This window comes from Charadrius vociferus, unplaced genomic scaffold (assembly GCF_000708025.1).
Source record: "Charadrius vociferus isolate BGI_N301 unplaced genomic scaffold, ASM70802v2 scaffold2, whole genome shotgun sequence".
Lineage (NCBI taxonomy): Eukaryota > Metazoa > Chordata > Aves > Charadriiformes > Charadriidae > Charadrius > Charadrius vociferus.
Window position 1 is genome coordinate 8,484,917 of NW_009647595.1, and position 26,802 is coordinate 8,511,718.

At 41.8% G+C, this 26,802-nt stretch overlaps 1 protein-coding gene across 1 annotated transcript; it reads right to left on the bottom strand.

Moving 5' to 3' along the window:
- On the bottom strand, window positions 1-26,354 carry NDRG1 (N-myc downstream regulated 1). Its single transcript, XM_009881023.1, has 15 exons — window positions 26,278-26,354; window positions 23,317-23,352; window positions 16,144-16,249; window positions 14,334-14,454; window positions 12,294-12,356; window positions 10,532-10,592; window positions 9,985-10,071; window positions 8,370-8,426; window positions 7,311-7,414; window positions 6,869-6,925; window positions 5,366-5,417; window positions 4,562-4,609; window positions 2,949-2,984; window positions 1,538-1,589; window positions 1-794 (listed from the first exon to the last, which is right to left on the bottom strand). Exons 1-15 carry the CDS (start codon window positions 26,338-26,340, stop codon window positions 529-531), a joined length of 1,209 nt encoding a protein of 402 aa, XP_009879325.1. The 5' UTR covers window positions 26,341-26,354; the 3' UTR covers window positions 1-528.
- Between the last annotated feature and the right edge of the window lie 448 nt (window positions 26,355-26,802).

A 26,802-nucleotide genomic window follows, 5' to 3' on the forward strand; every position in this document is an offset into this window, starting at 1 on the left:
ATAAATGCACGATACATTAACTTCTCTATCATTTGAAGTCAAGCTATATACAATGAATTCGACTCCAGCTTCAACATGAGGCCATAACACATTTGTTTCGTTTCCTTCCTTAAAAGCCATCCATAATAGTGATTTTTTTCTCCCCCTCTTTGAAACTCGTCTCAAATTGTGCCAGTTTACTTCAAGAGAATAAGAGATAAAGGGGCATGTAACAGCTTTGATTTTAAAGGAGGATATTAAGCAAGCCTGGTTTGACTCTGAAGTGTTTACAACCACATCAGCTTTTGGCAAGTATCCTTTAGAATTTGGCATCCATTGAAGGAGGGCACAATAGCAGCAACTGTCTGAGTTACAAGAATAACGACAGAGCAAATGAGATGCTTCTTTTCTTTGGTCCCTGTCAGACCCTGGTGAACAGAGTTCATCCTACAGAATAGCTTGAGATTAATACCAGTTATGTTTTTGTGATACACAGGGGGCATCCATTACTTTTTCACACTGTGACCAGTTTAAACCTCCCACAGCCATCTAACAGGACACTTCCATGGACTTGGGGCTTGATTGTTCAGCGTTGCTTGCCGAGTTCGGCGTCAGCTCGATGCGTGTGTCTGTGTGGGAGCGGTTCCTAGCACCGTCCCCGGTGTGGGATCGGCTCCTCGTTCCCTCCCCGGTGTGAGACCGGCTCCTCGTGCCTTCTCCAGTGTGAGACCGGCTCCTCTGTCCTTCCAAAGAAGTTACGCTGGAGCCAGAAGCAGTGCGGGACCTCATCAGCCTGGTCATGCTAGCAGAGGGGACTGGAAGAGTTTGGAAGAGTTTTTCGTTAATGCCTTGCTTCATGGGCTTGGAAGGAAGGCCTTGCTTTCCTCTCCAGCCCTCACCACCCTTGGAGAAGCCTTCAGGGTTAAGTATATACTTTTCATGGCATCTTCACGTGTAGAAGAAGCACCACTGCTCCAGGCATACAGTTAAGGAGCCCAAATTACTAAGGCAAAATTGGTGGCCAGGGCTGAGGGATTCAAGACAGAGCTTTATAGTGTGTTGCTGTGGCTGCAACAAGCCAGAAGAAAACTAAAGAGTCCCATCAGACCTCCCATTACTTTCAGATCTTTAACCTTTGCTGGCAGCCCAGGCTAGCAATGCATCTACACAACAGCAGTTGTCAGATGCACATATAAGAAGGACAAATAGCTACAAGTTAAAGAAGTCTCTGAACTAATGAGGTTTTAAATGTTGTGTGCAGCATATGAATCATCTCCTGCGATGCAACAAGGGGACACTATTACAAATATCCACCTTAAAAATATCAAGGTAAAGTAAAGCAGGTATTCGTGGGTATAAGCCACCTGCAAAGCTCTCTACTATTTTGTAACATAATTTGGTATGAAAACCCTTCGCCCAAGGTTGCTGGTTTTTTCCCCCTGCAGATGCGTATCCAACAGGGAAAAGATCACACATGTGGGATCATAAGACTCTGGGTGCTTTGATGCCCAACAAACTTTGGTAGCCAGGTGAACCATTCCATAAAACCGATACTTACTGTATCCCATTCCCTGAACAAAGTATTTGAAAGCTTCTGCAAGCTTGGCAGGCTGCAAGAGAGAGAGAGTATTAGCGTGTGCAGTGCTCAGCAAATCAGTTACATTACAGTGTTATAGATGCCACAGATGCCCTTAGTTTAACGGGGACATCTTAAATATTCTCCGAGTTCTCCTGAATGTCTGAAAATGTCATTTACATGAGAGAATTCCACCATTCCCCTCCCCAGTCTGCTCCCCTGCCCCATTAGTTTACTTAATGGACATATACATTTGAGAACGAGCTTTCCAGACTACAGGTGATCTAAGCCTGACCCAAACTTTGCTTGTGCAGTTACTGTGGCAGGTGAGCCAAAGTGAAACAACTGGTCTCACAAAATATACAAGGCAGTTCATACAGGGACGGTAACTGAGCGATTCCCAATTGGCAGAGGACAAATTCAGCTAGTCACAGCTTTATGTTTATAGGGCAAAAAAGCTCAGCGGGAATACACAAGCACAACTGCCCATGACTGACATTCTTGCAGTGAGGCGCTCGCTATTTGTCTCTGCTGATGACACAGTGGCCAAATAAGCCTCACAATCTCAATTATTGTGCATGCCAATATTCCCTATATTTTTTTGTATAATTCTGTCTGAATCAGTGCAAAGAATGGACTCTGTATAACAGAAGCAATGCACATACTCCTGTGTGGCTTTAAAAAAGCCTTTTCCCACTCGCACTGGTAGAGCGCACACACTGCCCGCACAGGGACTTCTCAGCTGCAGGAAATTACAAATTAATTTTTTTTCCTTAAGTTCGTGAACACCACATTATACTACTTAGAAATACGTTTAGAAAACGTCACATTCTACGTCTGATTTACAGGTCAGCTCTTTTAGTGAAGCAACACTACAGCATAGGTAAATTTTAATTTTCCCAGCCTGCTTTTATTAGCAGCCTTGGAATTTATGCCTAAATATATTTCAGAAACTCCAGTTCATTCTCAGTCAAGCTGAGTCAGTGTATGCAAGAACATAGCGTTGTTATTTCCTGTCTCCCATTTTCCTGATCTATACTATAAATAGTCCAAATAAATATGTTTTTAAAACATTGGTGCTCAAGCCGTAATCCACATTAGCTTAGTAGATAGGCATAAAATAATACCTCCGCCTTCCCACCTCAGACCTTTACTCGGTTAAGACTTAATTAGTGGAAATAATATCCCCGCCCAATCTTAATTTTGCACTTCATTGGTCTTTAAAGAAAAAAGAAAGCTCAGATGACCGACTGACATCATTATTCATGAAATCATAACCATCCTTTTGGCTGACATTTGGGAACAGCAAGTACCCTACAGGAAAACACCCATTTGCTGCAGTCTGACACGCTGCAGAACAGGATTAGTAGGATTTCCGTCAGCCAAATCCTACCTGGGAAACTTGAGGGAGCCCACCGCAGTCAGCCATCTGAAACAGGGAGGAGAACAGCCAGTTAGCGTCATGCCAGAGGAACTCATTTATGCTCAGGATATATTAAAAAGGACCTTTTTAGCTATCTGGCAGAAAAACATTTCCTTTGTTGTGTGAATAACGTACGTGTAGGTGAATGCATCAAAGCAAACAGTTAAACATTTATAAAAGCTACGACTGCACCCCAGAAAACCCCAAAGTGTCTTGATCCTCAGGCAAAGCATTGGCTGCAGCTACAAATAAATGTTTTTTTGCTAGGCAGTGATCACCAATTTCTTAGAAACTAGCCTATTACTCCTGGTTACAAGTTCAGCTCTGAACTCCAGTAACATGACTCGATACTGACCTGAATGACAAACAGGGGAGAGAGAACAAACACCTAAACCTCAGCGGTGAGAGGGAAAAACGATTTGCTGAGATTGCGGATGGCAAGCATTGGCCAGACTCGCCAAGGGAAGCAGGGAAAGCCAAATTAGAAAAGCTATCTTGAGTGCATGCAGTATTTTTGGAGCACTTCAATTTTCCTGCCACTCCACCCCTCAAAGCTAACCCAACAAAAACAGTCCTGTTCCAAGGAACACCACAAGCTGAAAACAGTTGAGTTGTGAATTACAGGAAACCCCAAATCCTATCTAGGATTAGTTAGCAGCAGCAAAACAGTCCGGCAGCAGGATCTGGCACCAGCTGTATCCCTGGACTGAGCAAAGGCTGCCCACTGATACAGGATTTGAGATAGTGTCAGATTTTTTCTGAGGGCGAGTCTGCCACCTCCATGTGGTGGGTCAGCAGCGTAAGTCCTCAACATTAAGAGGAAAAAGTATTTTAAAAAATAATTGTATATTATCATTCTCACTGATCAGTTGAAAAAAGAGAGATACAGTAAAAGTTCCCAGCAGAAACATGACCAAACATGTTTCACCGTTTGCATGCTGTTAAACTCATTGTGCTTCACTTCATCAGGAACGAGCTGAAGATTGCACCCATACTCTGAATGTCAAGTATCAGTCAAAGCCTTTGCACAATGCTTTGCTGTTGCATTTTATCAAGTTTGGGGAAAACAAGAGAGTCATTTCCAACAGTAAGATGTCCTGGACTGCACCCACATAAAAGGCAGGATGACAAAACTGTGGCTGATGGATGAGCAGTCTGTTCATCCGACACTAGTGTTGAGGGACAGGCAAGCACAGGAACAGAACAAGTCAGTGTGCACTTCCACTCTGCTGAAGGCTTTTTCCAAACCTTCTGAAATCAACTAGAGATCAACTTTGCCAGCTCTAGTCAAATTCATTATGGGTATGTGAAATACTGAGCGTTTCAAGTTTCACCCCTAGTGTTTTAAAATGGAGGAGCTGAGAAATTCCCTGTTGTTAACCTTTGACAAGAAGCCCCTAGTCTCATTTATCCCACTAAAATGCTCTTACCCTGAAGGAACTGCCGTTCCATATCAGAACTGGATTCTCACCGTCTTATCTGTACTACAGCACATCATTCTGGTTCTGCTTTTTTAGTTAATCTACCTGAGTTTAAATGAGGGGAAAGCTTATTTAAAAAAAAAAAACAGCTTTTGTTATTACCTTCAGAAGCGTGGTCCTTGTTGGGTCCAGCTTTGAGTTGCATTCAACCTGTATTAAAGAACAGCAGCATAAGGTATTATACACAAGATTTTAATTATGAACTGCTGGATGAAAACAGATTAAATATCTTGTTTTCTGTCTCAGCCCAAACTAAATTGGGTATCTTAGGCTTCTGTATAAAGAGACTATGTATACAGAAATATATCTTTGAACCCAAATAGGTCAGTTCACATTTCTGATTGTATTCTTTTCCATGTACATGGGAATTTGAGATTTTTTTAATCTGTTTCTGGGACTCCAGTGGCAACAAGTGTTGTTTATCTTGTGATGTGGGGTCATCTGGTAGCGTCCCAAGTGGTGAGCAGCCATATGGCCAGCCGCCAGCAGACTGGGCATGCCCGTTAACGCACAACATTTGAAGTCACCCAGTCATCTGGGGCGTGTTATAATGGTCAAAAAGAAGCTCTTCGCTTCCATAGTGACCCGGGGCAGAGCTCCAACACCACAGAACACGCTCAAATACCAGCAGCAGATTCCTCTCTAAAGGAAAATATCTGCGGTTCACTGGAGCTGCTGTGGCGATTGTTCCTAAGGCAGCAGCTATTAAATAATGGTGCACAGGACAGAGGGGACAAACAGCAAGAAACTAATGGCAGCTCTCCCGTGGTCTGGAAGAGGAGAGCCAGCTGGGCTGGATCTATAGCCAGCGAGGTTGCTGCGCGGGCGTGAGCTCTGCCGGCCTCGCGCAGCTTCTTGGCTCTCCTGCCCATCGGCACGGTGGCAGAGACGGCTCGATATACACACCACAGCATCCACCGCCGGGGAACTGTCGCCAACCACCAGCAGGACGGGGCATCTGCAGGGAAGCACACAAAAGCGGTATTATCTCTGTGATCCGGCCCAGACTTGCCCTAAGCTGCGTTTTTTGTCACTGGAAGGATGAGACAGTTAAGTGTGTTTAAGTGACTTGTTTTGTATTCCAGACACCTTAACTATACCTCAAATTCACTGTATTAGCTGCAGATCTACTGACATGCTCTGATACCTTGCCTGAGAACCCGTCCTTTTCCCCACCTTGCAGCAATCAGCCCTTCCCAGTGCTCTTACCCCTTGTTTTATAAGAAATTGAATGTGGGCATCAGCATAAAAGTCTCATTGCCCCCTGAGCCCTAACTTTTGGACCCATCATCCAATTTCAACCAGACTGGCCAAAGAGCAGAGTCTCAGAGTCTCCTGCGTGTAAACATCAGCAGCTGAGCAGAGAAGGACTTGACAACTGTTTTGTTGCACACGTTGCAGCATAAGTGAAAAGCTATGAGCAGAAGATCTGGCAGATAGGCATTCTCATACCTGCTCTGTCTTCCTGAAGGTTTGTGTTTGTTTTTTGGTTTTTCTTTCTTGTTTTTTGATTTGTTTTTTTTTTTAATTGCTTTTGTTTATGTTCCTTTGGTTGTATTCAGAGCTACAGTTTCCATTAACTAGGACATATTTCCAGGTGAAGGTAAGTACATCTACTTTTCAAGTAATTATTCTCTAAGCCCAAGTTTGCAGATACACAGTGACAGGAATCATAGAATCATAGAATGGTTTAGGTTGGAAAGGACCTTGAAGATCATCTAGTTCCAACCTCCCTGCCATGGGCAGGGACACCTCCCACTAGACCAGGTTGTCCAAGGCCATGTCCAGCCTGGCCTTGAACACCTCCAGGGATGGGGCCTCAGCAACTTCTCTGGGCAACCTATTCCAGTGCCTTACCACCCTCAAAGTGAAAAATTTCTTCCTAATGTTTAATCTAAACCTGCGCTCTTCCAATGTAAAGCCATTTCCCCGCGGCCTATCACTACATGCCCTAGTAAAAAGTCCTTCCCCAGCTCTCCTGTAGGCCCCCTTTAGGTACTGGAAGGCCGCAATAAGATCTCCCCGGAGCCTTCTCTTCTCCAGGCTGAACAGCCCCAGCTCTCTCAGCCTCTCCTCATAGGAGAGGTGCTCCAGCCCTCTGATCATCCTTGTGGCTCCCCTCTGGATATGTTCCAGCAGGTCCATGTCTTTCTTATGTTTCTTAAGGAACTACTTAGCTTTCCACTTCAGTTAATATGGCTCTCAAGTTTGAAGAAAAGAAGTCTTCCTAATGGTGGTCCCTGACTTGCAGTAACCTCTTATCTCCCATATGAAGTCACAAGATCCTTTTCTAGCACATAAGCACATTCAGCTACAGCTTTGCAATGCACATGCAATGCACCCGCTCACCGATCACACCCCTAAGCTCCCATCACATACAGGTGAACTGGTAGGAAATAAAATACTTACTGAAGGGTGACCACATTTATTCCAGGAACAGGGCGCTCAATCTCTAGGTCTCGCCGACTGAAAAAAAAAAAGAGAGGACAAAAGCTCTTGATACACTGAAATTTTACAGATACTTCCATATAGTTCTAGCTTAGAGACAGCACAGACACTCACATATGTTAATTTAATCTGATACATGTTGCAGCCTCCAAAACTGATGGAGAACCACTCTTAGACTGAAGTATCAATGTCTTAGTTCAGTCCCAGTGTACCATCTTTCTCCCCACAAACGCACAAGGTCCTTCTCCCGTAAGAAAACCACCTCAGATCCCTAAAGGCACTGTCAAGCAGAACTTTACACTGGGAGAACACAAGTAACTCCACCACATAAGTAATACAGGCTCTAAGAGCGGGACAGCCTCTTAAAACAGTTTCCAGTTAGAAATCAGGTAAAAGTATTTACCTGTTGTAAGAGTTGACAAAGAGATGAAGGTTGGTTTGATTCATATCATTAATAATATGCTGACGGTAAGTATGGATCAGGTCATGGTTGCTGTGAATTTCTTCCTACAGTGGAGACAGAATCGTTCAGAATAGGGGCCATTGTCTGAAAGGATCTGAAGACATGGCACAGCAGTCGTGTATCAGACTCATATCTACACAACAGGAGTGCACCTTTAGGCAAGGGACGACTTGTAGCACCCAGTGGTGTCACCCAGAATTAACATGTGGCTTCTGATCACAGTACTACATTTTTCACTTTTAAACTTCAGTATTTTGTAATATCAAGATCTTACGATTTCAAAACATGTAGTTTTAGTGCAGATGGTTACAGTCAGACATGTGTGAGGTTGTAAAACAAAAAAAGACTCAGGGTAAGAAGCTCAGTAAATGTTTCCAGGGTAAAGCAGATGTTGAAAGCTTACAAACATATGTAATGTGGAACTCAGTTTCACAATAGTAAATAACTAAGCTTCAAGGACTTCAATCACTAACATTTTCAAACAGTTTGGTTCTAAAGTCTTTATAGATTAGTTCCTTGTTCTGCTGGAATGGAGTTTTCCATTGCATTTACTAACAGTTTCAAGCACAGCAAAGTAGCCTCCGAAAACAGTATTGCACCATATAGGCTTGCACTGAAGAGCACCATTAGTACTAATAACCAGCTTTCCCAGAGTTACAACAACGTTATCATTTAAAAAAAAAAATAAATCTGTGAGGTAATTCTGCTCAGAACATGAGCTCATACCATACCACTTGTACTCATTTAATTGTTGGCTGTCTTAACAGGGAGCTGCCCCTACTAGAGTTGTCATGACTGAGATGCACTTGAGTCGTTGGGACACAGCAAGCCCCATGGCAGCACACCACCTCCAAAATGCTGGGAAAACAGTTATGAATCCTATCTCACAGTTTAACTTTGTACTTTGTTGTTTAAGTGAAGGCTTCTCTCCTCCTCCCAGCCCCAGGATGTAAACACGGGTGACTGAACACATCAGAGGAATCTTTTAAACATCCTTACCTTTCCAAAAAGATGTGAAATGACCATGTCTGGCAAAGCATTTGTCCAACCTGAAATCTGAACAGCAAGAATATCTAAGTATCTGATATTAAAAAAAAACTCTTGAATAATTGAAACCTTCCAATTACCCATAAGTAGACCAATGGATGTTTCTCCGCTGTCCTTGTACATACAGTATCCTAGATTGATATTTCCCCCCCGCAGTCCAACTATAACACCATTAAGTGTTGTTTGAGTCATTCTCATAGAATGTCTTTACCAATACAGATACACAGGGAACACACCACAGGTGGCATAGGTATATATGGAATCACTCCCTGCAAGAACGCCAAGGAAACCAGTCAGACGGGTGTCATCTAACCTCACTGCCCAATCTCCTCCCTAACAATCCCACACTGACAATACTTTGCAGCTGGTACCTAATTCTCATGACCCAGAGCATGTGCTCCGGCTTTGGAAGGACAGAAGGATACAGGGCACCCACTGTACTCCTAAGGTCAGCAATACTTAAGAGAGGTGGAAGGCAGAGGCACAGATATGGAAGAACTTTAATTACAGTGAGACATTGGGTGAGATACTCAAAATGGGTCAACCAGTACATCTCAATGTAGAGAAGTTACGAAGTATACTTCCAGATCAAACTTACCAAAATCAACTGGTATGAAAAATTGTTGAAAAAAAATGAGTAACTAAGCCTTGAAAGAATGTTACATCGCAGCTCTGGAAAGTTTTTTCTAGTAATATAAGGTTGTCATTACATTTAATATCACCCTAGACTCTTACAATGGGTTGACTCTATGTGTGTTTAGAAGATGACGCACTATTTTTTGTACTTCTCATACTTCTCAGAGTGTTTATAACAACTGCTGTTCACTTAAACATGACCCTGAATAATACAAAGTGCCTTCCATCAGTTTACCCTGACAAATGTTTTAACAGGTTAAATCTGAGTGACATGTAACGTAACATTCATACTTATTTATATATACGGGTTCCAGGAAAATTTTTGAAGCTGGTTCTCAGTGCCTGTCTTCCCACATTGCAATCTTTATACAGCTACAAAAGAATACAGTTAACGGGAGCTTCCTTGTACGTGAACATTTTCACTTAAAAGTCTGGTTGTATGGACAATCTGTCCACAGTTACTGTAGCTAATGCCCTTTTCTGAGTCTTTTTGGCATCAGGACTCAGCTAGATGATTGAAACCTGGAAGATGTTGTTCTGAACATTTTTTCTGTGCTCTAGTTCACATTTTGGACTGTGCTGGTAAAAAAAGCCATGGACAAGAAAGAACTGAATGTTACATTACACTTGAAGTTTACTTGAAAGAAAGTTGTTTTCAAAACTACCCTGTGTCCAGGTTAAACCAGGTTTTCCCTAGCAGTAACCAGCTCTTAAGAATTGTCCATACCCAGTAGCTCCATTATACCATAGGTACCTGTTCCTTCAAAGTACTTATTTCTACCAGTAGCCCTGCAGGATGTGTGATTGCAAATGGAAGAATAAACCCCAGAGGAATTAGCCTGGGATATTCAGTGTCTGCAGCCATGCCTTAACACACCAGCTTGCCCAGCTCCTCATGCTCAACAACTTTTTCCAACTTAAAAATGTTTACCTTAGTTGCTGCCCAGTCCATCCAACCTTCAGCACAAGGGTTTACATTAATGAGAACTAATCCCTCCACCATCTCTGCATGGTTTAACTGCAAAAGAAAAGATTTAAGATTCATCACATACCCCTTGCAACTTGACAGTCAGCATAAAATTGAAATTAGCAAATTATCTCCTGGGGAAGAAGGCAGTAGGTCTAGTTTTATCTTGCAGAAAACAAGCGTATGTATGGAAAAAAAAAAAAATCATTACAGCAATTCAACTGAGCAGCTGGAGAACATTAAGATTTAACTTCTTCTCCACCCTCAGTTTAAATAGAGAACTCCCATTAAAAAAACCTTCTGCAAATTAACCGGGTAGTGCTCAGGCCTTAAAATGGAAAATCTAGGTCTTCTGGATGAGCTATCCCGCAGATTCTGGTATTTCACTTAAAAGCCTAACTGCTTACTTAAATGGGCACGGCAGCGCAAGAATTCTCTGCGTACACTACGGGAATGACAACGTGTCAGGGATATCAAGACCGAGGCTTTAGGGAAGCTCCACAGAACTTACAGCAAATCTGGTTAAGATGTAGGCACCGGCTCCAGTTCCCATTCCTATAACGGTCTTCAGCCTGCCCAGCAATAAAAGGGAAGAGAGAAATGAGTAAGACAACACCAAAAATAAATAAACCCACATCAGCAGCCTTCCTCTTTCGCATGCCACTGTGTATCTACAGAAGGGTGGGTTGCAGCTCGGGCAAACCATGAACCCTCAGCAATGCCACCTGCCCCAGTAAGGAGCTTGACAAAGCAGCTGGTTTATTTTCGGCAGATTTGCAGGACACTGATCCTCAAGCGTTGCAGGGCAGCAGCAATTCTCACTTATCTTTAAGTAAATACACCGAGCAACCATAGCATTGTTCTGATCCTGGAGGGAAATGCTTAGTCTCTGCCAGAAAAAACTTACAAGATACAGTCCTGAAACCTGCAGCCTAAATACAAAGCTCCCTCCTTCCCAGGCTCCCCCTCCCCTCCCCAGTACAACTATCCGACTGGGATGCTGATTTCTTTCTGATCGGGGGCTGGCAGGGAAATCTCTCATGCTATCCAGCCACTGGGGTGATTAAGTTTAAACTTCATAACCAAACAGGGCAGAGACAACCCAAATATTTGCATTAACCAAAATTGGTGTTAAAGCATCACCTTCAAGGTCTTAGAAATACACGGAAGGGAAGACTAGACAAAACCACTCTGAAAAAACAGGTTATACAATGCTTTTAGGAAAACACCTGGGGATAGTTTTCATTCTCATTAACAATATTACATCAAGGCTTTGTAAGTACATTCCAATTTAACTGGTTTTCAAGGCACTGACATTATGTTAGCATTTTTTTCAGTGCAAGAGCAGAATCGGCAACTTTGTGCCTTACGTTAGGCATTTCAAAAAACACATCTAAGAAGGTAGTGAAGTAAACTGGTCCGAGCTCCTGTAATAGCTGGTTACATCAACTGAACAATGTCTGCGTTGGGGTGCCGGTCTCAGACTAAAACCTCCACCAGCAGTCCATGCTGTCTATTCTCCAAGGCTGCCGAACCGTGAATGCCAGGTTTTCTCTGCTCGGTCTGAAAACCCCTTGGAGGTGCCTACCCGCACTCTTCATTGTGTACCAGGAGTGCCAGCTCTGCAGAGAAGGTATTGTTCTCAGCCACGGCTCCTGCTAAAGCTAAGCTTTAGGGGAGGACACACACCTAAACCTGTTGCAGGTAGACAACAGAGGAACGCTGCCACCAGGTCCTTCAACATTGGCAACCTGGCATCTGCACTTGGTGGTAGAAGAGGCTTAAGGAGGTTGGACTGTCCCCCTAAGACACTCAAACCACAGAAACAAAACAGTAAGTGTCTTCAGATGGGACCATGGGTGGGTTTTTTTTTTTTTTTCTGCTAACTACACAGGAAAACGTGGGTTGTTACAGTGGGAAGAACAGATTGTCTGTGCCCTGCCCCTGTGAGGGCGACGCAGAGAAAATACTGGAGGAAGCCCCTAAATTAGGCACATGGGATTTCACTCTAAGTTGCTTCCTGTTTAAAAATAAACAGACATTTCAAAAAAGGCCAAAAACTAAGCTCTTTCAGAAGCAAAGGCAAAAGTGATCCATCTATGACAGAGGAATTAAAAAAAACAACCACAAACTGTAATTCCAACAAACAAAATGCCAGACAGCCAGACCAAAGCTTCAAGGGCAGCACAGGCGAATACCTGCTCTGCCCTGCTCTTTTGGTGTGCCATGTAGAGACAAGAATGAAGAAAATAAGTAAATAATTCTACACTCACCCAAACTGTTTCAGGATCCCGGGAAGCATTTCAGCCAGCTGATCCATGGAGGGATACACATACCTACAACAAATATGCGTTTGTGGAGTTACAGCACCACTTTCAGTAGAGTAGGCTGGTGTATTTAGAGACACAGCGGTCACTGTAGGTTTCATACCAAACATATTCATTATGAGATCATTGACAGTACGAGCTGAATTTAAATCAGGAGCAAGCACAAGTAAGTAATTTAGCAGAAATATGAGCATAATCTATATGGTACTTTATGTGAGTTAAAGGATGATAGATGTCTGGTCTGGCTGAGAGCAAAACAGACCATAATGAATCCCTTCCAAGAAAAGTTAACCCTTAAAACTTATGAAAAAATTGGAACTTAAGAGGTGAATTTCCAACCACAGTCGCCACATTTGTACTTCTGGTCCACCACAAAAAAAGTGTCCCCATTTCGCAGAATCACAGGCTACAGCAATGAGATCTAGATCACTGGCAAATGATTTGCATGCATGTTTCCAGGGACACGCAGATTACCACAGGATAAATGAGGATAGCTTTCTATAAATATTGGTGGAGAAAATGAAGGCATAGGAAGGGCTACAAAGCTGCTGATGAAGTTCAATAAGAGCAGCTGTCAGTTAATGCTCCTGGTCTTCTGCTGAGCAGAAACAAAATTTTGAGGGAAGGAAATTCTGGGCAAAATCTCAACTGAGGAGCACATGGAAAAAAACCCACCCAAAGTATCTGGAGAACAGCTGCCTAGGATGTATCCAAACCTCTGCTTCTCATCAGGACTACACCTAATGATTCTCCAAAATAAAACCAACCAACCAAACAAAACAAACAAACAAACACTGCAAAACTACTTTAAGTTATTTTCTTAGATTTTCTTGTTGGGAAACTAAACCTTGTCAAAAGCTAGTGTCACCGCAACAGCTATGACTTTTAACTTGAGCATGCTGGTCTCCCAGCTGGAGGGCTGGGAGACATAATACAGCTTCTTGTGCTGTCATCACGATGTTATTAAGCAGTGGGCTTTAGTAGCATATATCATGATGGCTGCCCTGTGCAGCTGACATCTCAGAAGTGTTAACGCTTGTTCAGGACATGAGGGTTGAGACACTTAAAAGCTCATGATTCAAACAAATACAAAGCGGGGTGACTAAAATAGCTTTGTCGGCTACTCTGGTAGACAACTGGGCCATTGCTGTTAACACTAGCTGAGAACCTGGCCCATACTGACCTCCTCAGCATCAGACCAGCTTAAAAATTAAGAAGGGAAACAGAGTGGCTCATGCAATAAGGGTACATATAAGCTCCTTAATACCCAGTTCTTACGGAACAACTGTTCCTTGCCTTGTACCCTCCCCTCGGCATGGTGGCTGCTCCCTTCCTCAACCAAGCTGATTCCGATCCAAAGGGCATCTTAAGGCAAACCTGCCTCTTTTTAACTAAATGGGACAAGCATTTTGGCAAAGACAGTGCTCATGGCACGCAAGGTTTCCGGGAGTTTCAGCATTGTACATGATATATAGCCAGAAGTATGCAGCTCTCTGTGGTATTCTGTGGGGGTACACCACTTCGTAACTGTCCAACTACTCGGATTTTCCAGGTAGGTTATTAAGTCTATTTATTAACATCTACCGTGCTGTGATTTTATAAAAAACGTGGATTTAGGAAGGACATTATATAGTGGCCAATGCCCATCCTGTTTATAGCAACAATTTAGTTTTGTGTTTGTATTCAGGGTATCATTACAAAACAAGGTAATCCAATATTTAAATTGACATATGCAGACATCTGTCAAAAAACCGCTTTACAAGCAGTCTAGTTGTCAGAGATAAAACCCAAAGTCTACTGTGAACTTGCACAACACAACAGAGCTCCCAGAGCTCCAGTACCTTATAAACAGAGTGTCAGGATTTAAGTTCAAAAGCCAACTACTGTGTTTGCTGCAAGTGCTTTTTAACTAAACTGCAAATCAAGACTCTTTTTTCCAGAAAGAGGATAACTCTGAAAGCACGGGCTGTTTCCCTGACAACTCACCCAGTTTGGAAAGACGGTGCTCCATCCTGCTGACCAGGTGCATCCACGTGGCAGACTGCAAAGTGCTGGGTGATCTCCTGCATATCCTCAAAGTTGAAGAGAGGATTGAAGCAAGTTTTGTCTTGAGGTGGGAAAAGAAGATATGAAATAATTATGCTGAGGGGAAATCTAAGTTTGCAGCTACAATAAATGCATGTATTAACTTGTCCTGCAGGTTAATGAAAATCGGTTCAACCAGGTGAGCTATGTTATAGCCTGGCAGAAGTAGGAGTCCTTTCTTTCTAAGGAGGAAAGGCCAGCAAAGCCCTGATACAAAGCAACCTGTGCCAACTTGCTTTAATTCCTTTAAGCAAAAACCCTGAACAGCTCCTTCCTCACAGCCAGCTAAGGTTTACCCATGGTTTTTTGGTACCTGCCAGAAGTATTTGCTTGGCATACCAAAATCTCAAAAAAATACTCCTTATGCAAACTTAAAATACCAATAAAATGAAGTCAGGGGGATTGATCGCAGGTTTTGGCTTAGATGAAATTATCCATTTACTTGTCCAGTCATTTGTCTTTGGATTGTGTCAGAACAGATGGAGGGAAAAAGTATCCAAGGCTGAGATCGTGACTTGTGCTTTTGCCCAAGTATTACATGATAAACATTACATGATCAGCTGCTGCAGGCAGCTCAAGACAAAAGCATCCTTCTGGGACACTCAATGCTGCAGGCTCCCAACTTTGAGGTGATTTGATTTCTGATTTTTAAACAATATTACTGTGGGGAGAGGGTTAGCATATTTTCCTCCTGGAGTGGAAAGCAAGAATTCTACAGCACCATCTTTGAGATGCCTAGAAAATGGTTCAATATTCTGTGTGTGTTTCTGAGTGTCCTCACACTACAACAGACAAGCAAAATCGTTGCAGAATATAAAACATTTTTAGCTCAAATCAGCTTGAGGAGAATATGCAGGTTTGGGAAAAGTTTCCTCCCCTTTCAAAGGGAGAGAAAGTTTATTCGCCATAAAAATAGACTTTGTAACTCTAGAAAGAAAAAAAGTCTTATTCAAAGATGGGATCCAGATTAACCTCTGCCCTGATTCACCAAAAATCCAAAGTAAAGTAAGGCAGTTCCACAAAAAACAGGCAAGAAAACAGATTTTTTTTTTCTTGTGAGTAATATCTACCCCCAGCAATAGCCAGACTTTAAAGATCTGCAGGTATTTTAAATGTAAACATTGATAACCAATCAAGAACAATTGTGTGAAGCAAAGAGTACTGGTGGAAAGAATAAAATAGAGCAGATCTGGATTAATATCCACTACATTTTTGAATATGACAGATAAGATAAAAGGCACTCAAGGTTATTTTTTTAATACTGGCTAAGGACACAATGCCTGCATTCATTTCATCATCCTGATTTGATGTGTAATTCATATAAACCTACAGCAGCATAAGAATGGTTATCAGATGAGAACCTAAGACAAAACACCACCATAAACGTTATCAATCCTGCTGGCAGTATACCCTCAGCTATCCCCTACAGACCTTTTTACAGCGGTTATACACGATCCCGATGAGCTACCTGAGATCTTTTGCTCCTTTAAGTGAAATATTCCAATTATGTACTTTGCCAGGATAAAAAACCTGAGAATTAATCTTGCTGTAAGAGAAGAATTAGGTACCATCTAACAGGTCACAATGCACATAAACAAGCAAGGACCTGGGAAAGGATGCCTAACCATCGCCGCTTCCACAGCTTTGATTATGGCAGTAGTGTTAAGGAACCAGGGCCATACCTGTGCTATTAAATAAAAAGTCCACTTACGGTTCAGGCCGATGTCATGGTAGGTGAGGATAGCTGGCCGGTTCCCTCGGGGAGTCCCACACATGGTGACATGGACCGAGCCATGCACAGTCTCCACATCTTGCTCCTGGCAGAGAACAGCGGGAATCTGTTAGGGGCTTGTCCAAGTGCTCCACTGAAGAATCGCTGCAGCAGACCTCTGTCTGACCACCAGCACAGGTTCTGCCTCAGCCCAGGGTCTGCCCGTAGCTCCCGGGGGTCTCCACACCCCGTTCTTCCCCACGGTGGGGGCTCCCCGCTGACGTTTTACATTTGACTATCACCCACTCCCGTCCACAGGCAACTACAGAAGCACTTAAGCTGCTAGCTCTAACCAGATGCTGAGGGAATAGTTAAATAGTTTTTAACCTCATTAAAAGGCAGCAAAGGAAAAAGAAAAAAAAAAAAAACAAAACTAAGCAGCTTGGTACAATGACACCTAAAATAACAACAGTTAACAACTATGACTGTTGACATTTGCAAAAGTGCAAGTTGCCAAGATAAAATACTTCTGTTTTCAAGGAAAAGGACTTTAACTCAGCAAATAACTACTATTCCCCAAATAATATTAAGTACCCTGTATTCGCCATAAAGACTTATCACACTGTGGGGCCTTGTGATCATAGTAGCCTTCCCCAATAAACACGACAGCCACATGTATTAGATTTACGGCTTGCTATGTATAGAGCTGAGCATAAACCCAAATGTCTAAAGTTTACTATAGAGCAGCATGTTGTGGTGATTATGAGAAACAACATTAAGCAGCATACTGCTATTATTGGACACAATAGGAGTTTTTACTATTTAATGATCTTAAAGCTAAGGACGTATTTATTATCAAATCAAAGACCCCCTGAGCATCATCTTTTATTTACTGGATGTCTATATAAGTTAGATGTGACTTGGGTCATATTAACATCCACAACATATGGAACAGTTTTTTGTTTCCTTTGCACTTGAACTTCAGATGGGTATAAACAGTTTCTTATTTTGCCAACATTTATAAAGGTAATCACAAAACAACAGCTATTTATGGCACTTATTTACAGTACCATTACACTCACACAACAGTCAAGGCAGTATGTAGTTAGTAGCCAGTCTTAGCATTTCATCAGAATATTTTATTTACTGTACAGGACAGAGATATCCATGTCATTCAGCACAGTGTCCAGTCTGCGGCTGCCGGGCTTGCTTGACTTGCTCCGGGCAGTAATGCCCGAAGGCAAATTGAAGTTAAATTCAAATCTATTACAAATTATGCTGTAGAAATCGGGTGCATACAGCCTCTGCAAAAACCTTTACAAAGCAAAACCCAGAAGCTCTTCAGAGATCTGAGTTACTAATTTAATCTAAATCACAGCTTGGTAATTTGACATGAAATACACCACGTTTTGGGGAAAATAAGGATGCTAGGCAACACCATTCCACATCTCACCTATTTTCTTTGCAATTACACATTTACATCAGTTTTAAGTTACAATCATAGCAATGAATCAAGATCCCCCCCAAGACTCGTAGTCCAGGCAAGCTGAGCATCACTGCTATCTGAACTATACTCCACTGAACACTAACGTCCAGCTTTTATGTCTCCTTAGAGATTCATTCCTCTGCATACTCACTGCATTATTTAGCAGGTAAGCTGTATCTTCCATATCCAGCACCATCTTTAGGCAAAACAGGGTGATAAATCCAGCAAGTCAGAGAGAGGACAGTAGCGGGTTTCTACTTTGTCCAAGTAGGAAACTGGGTTATATAGACAAGCTGCTACCCTGCATAGGCTTATGACTCCCGTAATGCCCAGCTAGAAAAACCAAAACAGGCTAATTCAGGAGGACGTCATTCTTAAATAGGATTTGAGTCAGGTTTGACCAGGAGAACTACTTACTCAATAGAGCTCAGACATCAAAGATGACCTAAGTCTCTGCCACACAACGTACAAAGTGCCAAATTTCAAACCTGGGAATTAGTACAGTCTTTCCTGTTGCTGTTTCCATTAGGTTTTAGATAAGTTTAGCTTCATTTCAGGTTTTGCTGTCTCAAATGCTACAACATCCCAAACTTATTCTAAATTAAATAAGAAAGTCCTTTGCTAAAAGTCAGGACTGAAGTTTCCCGTGAGAACACAAAAAAACATTGAAAAATTAGTGTAAGGGAGAATGATGCTCCGCAACAAAAAAAAAAAAGAGAATTTTAAATGCTTGAAATCTAGTATTTTCCAAGTAGATAAGCAACATTTAATTTAAAGTGTTCCTACATCAGTCATATTAATGTTACATGCAGTTTTTGGCAGAAATTAGGGTATTGTAGGTATACTCATTATACTATACCCTAGAAGAGGTTGGCAGTAGCAATAAATAGCAATTAATATTTCCTATAATATTTGATATATTTTAATATAGCAATAATAGCAATTAATATTTTCTACATTCTACCTTCCTTCTGTACTTAGATAATTTTCAATACAAAGCCTAAAAGTCAATAGTTTGGCAACATTAACACCAGTAATGAGAGTAAGCAGTATTGTGTAACACACCGCCTGCTGAGTGTGGAATATAGAAACTATTTCCTCCTCTGTTAGAGACTAATAGGCATTTCGTATCATCAGATTTTTGTTGCAAGATCCTTCCAGTAACAGCACTGAAAACCTAGAATGTGTTTTCTTAGGAAGGACCACCTTTCGAGATTTGTGATCTTCCTCTTTTGTGCATGAAAGAAAAAAATCTGTCCTTGGCAGATAAAGCCAGACCCTTGGACCTGCACACCCCACTGACCTCCTCAGCTAATTCTTCTCGAACCAGAAGTCTGAGTCTAGTTCAAACTCAGTGTCAACTAAAAATAGCTCAGAGACAACACGCGACCATACTCCTAATTACTGGCATAAATCACAGCCAGTTTAACAATTGGTTTAATTCCTCATTATCTTCACAGTAAGGCTCCCCTAATTCAAGAGGGTTGTGCTATTTTCCTTTAGCGTGAATTCTTAACGGCAAATACCCAAAAGATTCTCCTAAAACCCAATCAATTCAAACCAGTTTCTTCGGTGACATCAAACCAACAACTTCACATCCCTATTGATCCTATTAAAGATGAAGAGATTTGTCTACGTGATGTAGGGATGGATGTTTTCAAACTGCAGAGCACTGAAAACAGATGGCAGCACATCCCAATCAACGTCAACATTATAGTAAGAGGCTCTTCACCAACTGATTTGTATTAAAACACTATCTTGGAAAAAAATCCAAGGTACACTAATCCGATAGAAGGATAAAGACAAACACACCATCTGTTCACATCTCTCACTTTAACAGAGGTGCAGTCTTATCTTAGTGCCCTAAAAACACACGTGAAAATACTTTTGATACACGCAATTTAAGAGAGCCTATATTAGTTTGAAGGAGCTGATCCATTCTAAAGCAGACTTTTTTGGGGTTAAGTGACATTTTTTTGGACATTTTGTCCTAAGTTTAGAAGGGGGAAGCAACTTCTAAGTTGATAACACGGGATTACTCATTTATTCCTTCTCCTCTCTACCCTAGCTAAGGAAGACACGGACTGAGGAACATGTTTACAAACAGGTGATTGTTTTCTGTTGTATGGAATATGCAACTAAAATGATTTAGATATCTAACATGGAAAACCACACACACTGTACATTTTGCCAAAAACACCATATTTTATATTTTTAAGTAAAATGCTGCATTCCATTAAGATTATTCTAAAGCATTCAAATATACTCAGTCCTCAGTTACCATCTCATGCTTTTATTTTAACTTATAATATTATGTAAGTTAAATATACCTCCCTCTCTTGCCTCAGAACCGAGGGAAAAGCTTCAGAGCTCTCAAAGAGGATTTAAATTGCTTTTAAATTGCTAGGAGACAGTCTTTTTTATGTTCCTATTACTTAAGAAATGTAATATACTAATACCTGCATATGCTATTTTTCATTTATTTTTTTCAATATCCCGAAGATCAAAAAGATCTGAGCTTTTAATGTGGTATTGCAATGTTGGGTTTAAAATCCCCTTTGCCCTGAAGTCATTTAGCATTTTTCCCCTAGGTTTTTCTACTCTAAAATAGCTATTTCAATTCATCTTATGTTCTCATAAAACCCCAGTGCCCACCATTCCAGGTATTTTTCTTTTTTTTTCTTTTTTTTTTTTTTTAGTTAAGACTTCTATTTTACATTAGTGGTGTTAAGAAAAAGGTTCCCCAATTCAGGCTGTGAGTTGAGTACATTAATAAGTTTTTAGATGTAAATACAGGTGATTGATTGTGCTAAGGTGGAAGCCAGCAACAAACACTTTGGTGCAGGAACTGAAGCAGATTATTGTGATAGTTCTGCCCAGGGATTCTTCCTAGTCTGATTATCACCGGGTCATGGTGCTCTGCAAAAGCACAAAAGCAGAACCACAGCCACCTCTTTCCTTCACAGAGCTAAAAGGATGAGGAAATCCATATAACACATTGTGAAGCCCCAAAACGCATCCACTGATGCCAGTGGGAAACCCACCCCACCGTGCCATGAGGACCAGCCGATCCGTCTCCCATTGCAAGGCGGCTCCTTCCCTCCCCCCTTGCAGGCAGGAGGAGGGAAAGCAGAAATGGTCCTTGCATGCCGGTGTATGTAGATGGCCATGAGCCACGAATTTTAAGGGATAAACTCATCTCTGCCACCTACAGCTGCCGCACAGCTCGGAAAGTTGTGCTTAGTTATGGAGAAAGCAGTCTCCTGATGGACCGCGCACTTCTGAAACACAAAGCTAAGAGAATTATATACAGACACGAGGAGCCAGGTCTCCATCAGCTCCAGTGCTACCAAGACAGAGAATAGGCAAATATATCAAACTGGAAACACAATTAAAATCTGTTTGGCATTAAGCCAACATAAAGCAGCACGGGGCACGCTGCCCTGCACTGGTTTATCATTAACTGTGCTAGAACAGGTTTGGTCAGAAACGCTGCCCTTCTCGGGAGGCAGGGGACCTTCACTTAAATTTTCAGGTAGGTGCCACAGACATATAGTGTTGACTAGAGGTATTAGATTCGGAGCCATCAGTTTTCTTGGTCATCCCCTGATTACTCCGTAAAAGCTTTCCTCCAGAGAATAACCACACACACATCCTACAATGTGTGCTTTCAGAAGGGCGATATTGCACTATACAGTGGCTTACTTAAAAAAAATGCAAAAGTGTGTTTAACTCAAGTCTGTCTAAAACAGCACGTGAAATAAGAGTCTATCTCTTTCCAAATCTGAATAACTAAATATAATTTATTCTTGGAACTAAAACACCTTACAGGCAGCCACTACTTTTTCAGTAGTGGCAGAAACACAGCTGTTAACTGAAAACTGTGTAACTTCTCCTCGAAAGGACGGAAGAAGTTGCAAGTGATATGGTGGACCCCCACACCCATACACAGGCACTAAAAAGGAGCTCCATCCTCCCAAGCGTTGACCACCTCCTTTCCTGGCTGGGTCCATCCTCTTCCCAAGTATGGCTCAAGGGACAGGTTGCTCATTAAGAGCACACATGGAGCTTCAGTGCCAGTTCCGAGTGACCTGGGTCCTCCACAGCCACACATGAACTTCTCTAATTAACTAAGTAATCAAGGCTCTCTTAACAGCTCCAAACCATGTTTTTCATAAATCAACCACAGCAGAATTTAAAGACACATAGGTAAGGTATTTGTGGTTTTAAGGACCAAAGCTGAGCCTCCTTTGCAGCGGTAGTTCTTAACAGATTGAGACTGTTCTTCTACATTTTTCCTTCCTGAACTGGAACAACCAAAGATTAAAGTCGAAGAAAGAAAGATCATTAAAAAGGCAAGAGCTGGCAGAACAGGGCTATATGACAAGAACCACTGGTCTGGATTAGCGACAGTTAATCCAAAACATGGGAAAAAAAACCAAAAAGGCTTAGAGAATTTGATCTTGCAAGTTAAAAAATCTATATATACACATGGTTTACAAACCAAGCAAATTTATTCCAAGAATAGAAATGAAATATGGGTCACTTCTGGATTCTTAATCAAAATACTGCAGTATTCCTGTTAGCAGACTTAATCTGGGATTCAGATGTATTTAGAACAAGTGATCAATCTGGACCAAAACAGAAAGCGTCTCCCATGCTGTGCACAGTCCTGCAGAAAGCCGCATGGTGACAACTTTAACTTATGTTTATCAAGACTCCAGGCAGTAGATTTCATCATTAGAAAGCATGAGTGGGAAGGTGCAGAACTCATGTAAACTACAGTTTTACTACAGAAGTAAAAGCCATTGAAAGATGGTAAAGATGTTTGAGACAACTGTCTCCCTTCATTTCTAGGGAAAAGACCGCTGAGTTTGTGCTGGATTTTTAACAGATTTGCACAGCATTGAAAAAAAAATAAAATATATAGACAGGTGCAAATAAAGTGCAGCATGCTAGAGAGTACAAAGTTATTTCCTCCAAGCACCTCCACCTGCACATTCAAGAGGTTAGAACCATTTAATAGCTTTCCTTATTCCTGCACAATCTACTTCCCTCCCTACACCCCTTGATAAAAATAAGACACCTGGCGATTCCCAACACATACTCCTCGTCCTCAGCGATGGGAATTCACCATTTGACCTAGTGGTGCGCTTTATGAACTCTTACGTTCTGGCTGCAAATAAACATACAGAAACTACCGCTGCTCTTGTCACAGGCAAAATTGTTTGCTTAGTGCCTTCCACCCCACTCCACGGGCTTCAGGAATCTTTTGGAAACTTTCAACGGCATAACGGGATAGACTGAGGGGGACATTTCCTCCAAGGAAATGCATGCACGCCGCTAATGAAAGCAAATTAATTGGGGAAAGCGTGTGTCCATGTGGGAGGGGAATATTTTGCTTTCACCACCACAGCTGAAGAATCTCATTCTCTTAGCAAGAATAGAGCTGCTTGCAACCCAGCCACCTCTTTTGGATGAAACTTTCTCAGCTTCGGTCTGAAAAGACCTCCTGCAGTCCCCTTCCCATCGCTATGCCAGAGCCCCATTCAGACCGCTTTCCCACAGTAACAGTACTTCTGGCGAGCAGTCAGTCGCTTCTGATCACATTTTGCTGTTTTCTCAAACATCAATTCAGTTTCCCCTTTTACAAAAAAAAAAAAAAGGAAAAGAATAGCTTTATTTACCTGAACATCGAAGTCTGGAAGGAGGCGAGTGATAGCCTGTGAAGAGATTTTAAAGCATTAAAGCAGGTAGCTTTTGAGGATACAGAAATCTGCTCTGGGACACGTGTGCTCTACCCCACCGGTTGTACAGCCAAGAGCTCTGTCCTCTCCCTTCATTCAATGAAAGCTCTCTTGCTGAACACCAAAATTCACCCAAGCGCTTTTACCCACTAATCTTCACTGACAACATGAGAGCAGTAAAATGCTAGATTATAGACCAGCAAAATAAACCACAAAAACTGGTGCTTCTTCAGTTATTGTTAAATTATTCAGCAGTAAAACACTGGACTTTTCTCCATTGCTCATGGTAGCCACGGGACAGCCAACAGCCCACCTCAGTCCTACCCAGGATGGAAAGCATGCACCGAGCGCTTGCAACTCAGTTACACCGACATTACTGGGATTTGGTTACAAGATGTGGAAGGTGGGAAGAGTTTTACCCTAGCCAAAATCAGGCCTTGTTATGTTTAGGAGGTTGGCTGGACATGGAGACTGGACATTAGGAAGCATTTCTTTACCAATAGGGTGGTCAAACCCTGGAAAAAGCTTCTTAGAGAGGTGGTCGATGCCCCAAGCCTGTCAGTGTTTAAGAGGCATTTGGACAATGCCCTTAACTATATGCTTTAAGTTTTGGTCAGCCCTGAAGTGGTCAAGCAGTTGGACTAGAGGATCGTTGCAGGTCCCTTCCACCTGAAATAGTCTATTCTATTCTAAATTCCAACCTGTGACCAGCCATCACTATTACTGACAAGCTCCTACACCTGCTGAGGATCTCCACCAGCAAAGGAGTTAGCTGACATCCTCCCCATCTCCAATAGCCTGAGAGGCTTACAACTTCAAAGGAAGAAGTGTCTTAAAGTCAGCTCCTTCTATTAAAAGAAGTCAAGGAAGAAGTCAAGCTCATATTTCCACTGGGAGGCTGAAAACAGAGGGAAGATCAGCCAAATCGACACTTGTTACGCTACAGAGGACAACAGAGAAGCCAAAGCTTAAAAAAGAAGTATAGAGATAAAAAGCAGAGCTTAGGATCCTTGCAGGGAGGTCACACAGTCCCAGAAGCACAGGTAGGAGACGGAGGATATCCTTCTAAGGATAGAAGACGTCAGAAGCAATACAGCTGCTGTTTTAGGCAATATCATCTCAGATGGCAGACCTCAAAGCATTGCAGTCCAACCCCTAATTATGACAGGACTCTAGAGCCATGATCTTTAGGTAATTAAGCAATGTCTTTTATATACAAACAGGTATCTAAAGAGCTGACTGAGGTTGTGGAAGTCATTTTACACAACCTTAGCTGTAGACAACCGGCTTTTTTTATTATGCTGTTGGTCTCATGACCTTTTAAATATAGCTAGTTTCACACACTGGTGTTCCAGTGGGGTCTAGAGTTGAAAAGAGTCTGTAGATATGGCATCCAGCTAAATAGCATATGAAATAAAGCTCCATCACTGTCCAGGAATGAAGACTCAGCTGCAGAAGAAAGCCAGGCACAACAAGGCAGGATCCGACTGGTAACATCAGTATGTGCTGAGTGTCCTTCAGGGCAATCTTTTCCACTTTCTCAAAATATATTCAATAACTTCCTTCACTCTATGTTAAGAATGGCCACAGAGGAAATCAAACTCTCTGCTAGTTCCTCCACACAGACAAAGCTTAAGTTAACATCATGAATAAAAGCACATAGGTTTAATTGTCAAGATACCAACTTTTGATCTGCGTGCTACAGAAACCCAGAAAGTTAATCAGTGTTTTAAGATATTTCTGAACTTTGAAGCAAAGGTATTTCAGTGCCCATAGGACTTCTGCTCAGTATTTGCTTCGCTTTGCTACTACTGAACAATATTGGCATTAAAAAGGCATCTTAGTTTCTGAAAAGTTTGAGTGCCGCATTCACTGGTATCCAAACAAGCTCTGCTTTCATGCAATGTCCTTGGCAAAGGAGCTGTGTTTAAAGTTTCTCTAGCCATTTCACTGCAGTCACAAGTGGAAATGATTTTCTGAAGTGTTTACACAAAAGAGGGAATAAAAAAGAAAGTAGCAGATAGAGCAATGAATAGTTCTAGTGTAAAAAAAAAAAACTGAAAAAAAACCCCAACACGTTTATATACATCATTGTCAAGAATTACAACGATTGGGAACAAAATAAAAAAATCTTAGTTTTGATTCAAGAAAAAAGCTGAGAGATTCCTTCACATATTAGAGTGAATTATTTGCCATGAACATACCAGAACACAGAGTATTGCTATCATCGAACAGAGTCAAACAGCCACTGATGCCAGACACTGTGGGCAGATTTTTGGAGAAAAATGGTGCAAGAACAAATGGGAAGAAGTACAACAGGGTTAAGCAAAAAAAAATGCTGTAGATGTTTCTATGCTGCAACCCCAGAGGACTGACTGCGGCTTGTGAACACTCGGTCGGCTGCAGAGCCGGGAGCAGTTTGGCTGTAACTCACAGCTCAATGCAACCAGAGAGGACGAGATGAGGCAGAGTTGCACCTCTGGACTCAGACATGCCTGGAGGAAAAGTAAAGCCTCTCTCTGTACCTCCTTAAAAGGCAGCTAACAGAAGAAAGTTTGTAACTCCACACTGAGAAGTCCATACGTATAGATGGATCTATATGAGATTGCTCAATCGACACCATACAAAATAGCTGAAGACACACAGAGCTGTCATTATTCAGAAAAAAAATGCCACCACCAGATTAGCACTAGAGAAAAGAAAAACCAAAGAGTGTGAAAGAGCAAGTAACTAGGGTTCACTTTTGCATAATTAAAAAATCCACCCTCTTATTCCGTCTCCAGTTCCTCTTACTGGTTTCTTCTATATGGTATGTTGGAATTAATCTAAGAACACATGTGCCGATCCAACAGCAGCCCTGAAATAAAACACACAAACACTAAAAAGCTCTAAAATAATTACCTCCTCCTTCTCCACCAGAGGTTTCACCTCTGCAAGGTGAGCATCCTGGAACTCTGTTGACATGGTCAGTAGCTGGTATCTGCAAAAATGAAAGAAAGATTTGTTCTCAGCTTGCATCGAAGATTAAATACAGGAACAAATAAGGATCCTGCTCCACCCAACCCCTCCACCCGTGACCCACTACCTCAGGTTATAGTTTAAAAGACCTTTGCAAGAAGGTTGTGAATCTCTTGTAAAATTCCTCCCCAGTTTATTTATACACACGCTCCTGCACAATATGAGATTAAAGAAATGTTAAGGCTGCAAGATCAAACAAAAGTTTGGCAGCTTCAAAATGGAGAATGCTGAAGGAAACAGGGCAGGGACCAGCAGAAAGAGCCACGGACACTGTCATTTCATAGGCGAAAGGCGACATAGCCAAATCTGCACAGCCACCTTCTCCTGCAATTAGCTTGAATACTTGTCTCTGAAATTTATTTATTTTTCTTCTTCTTTTTTTCTCTTTTTTTTTTTTTTTGATGAAAG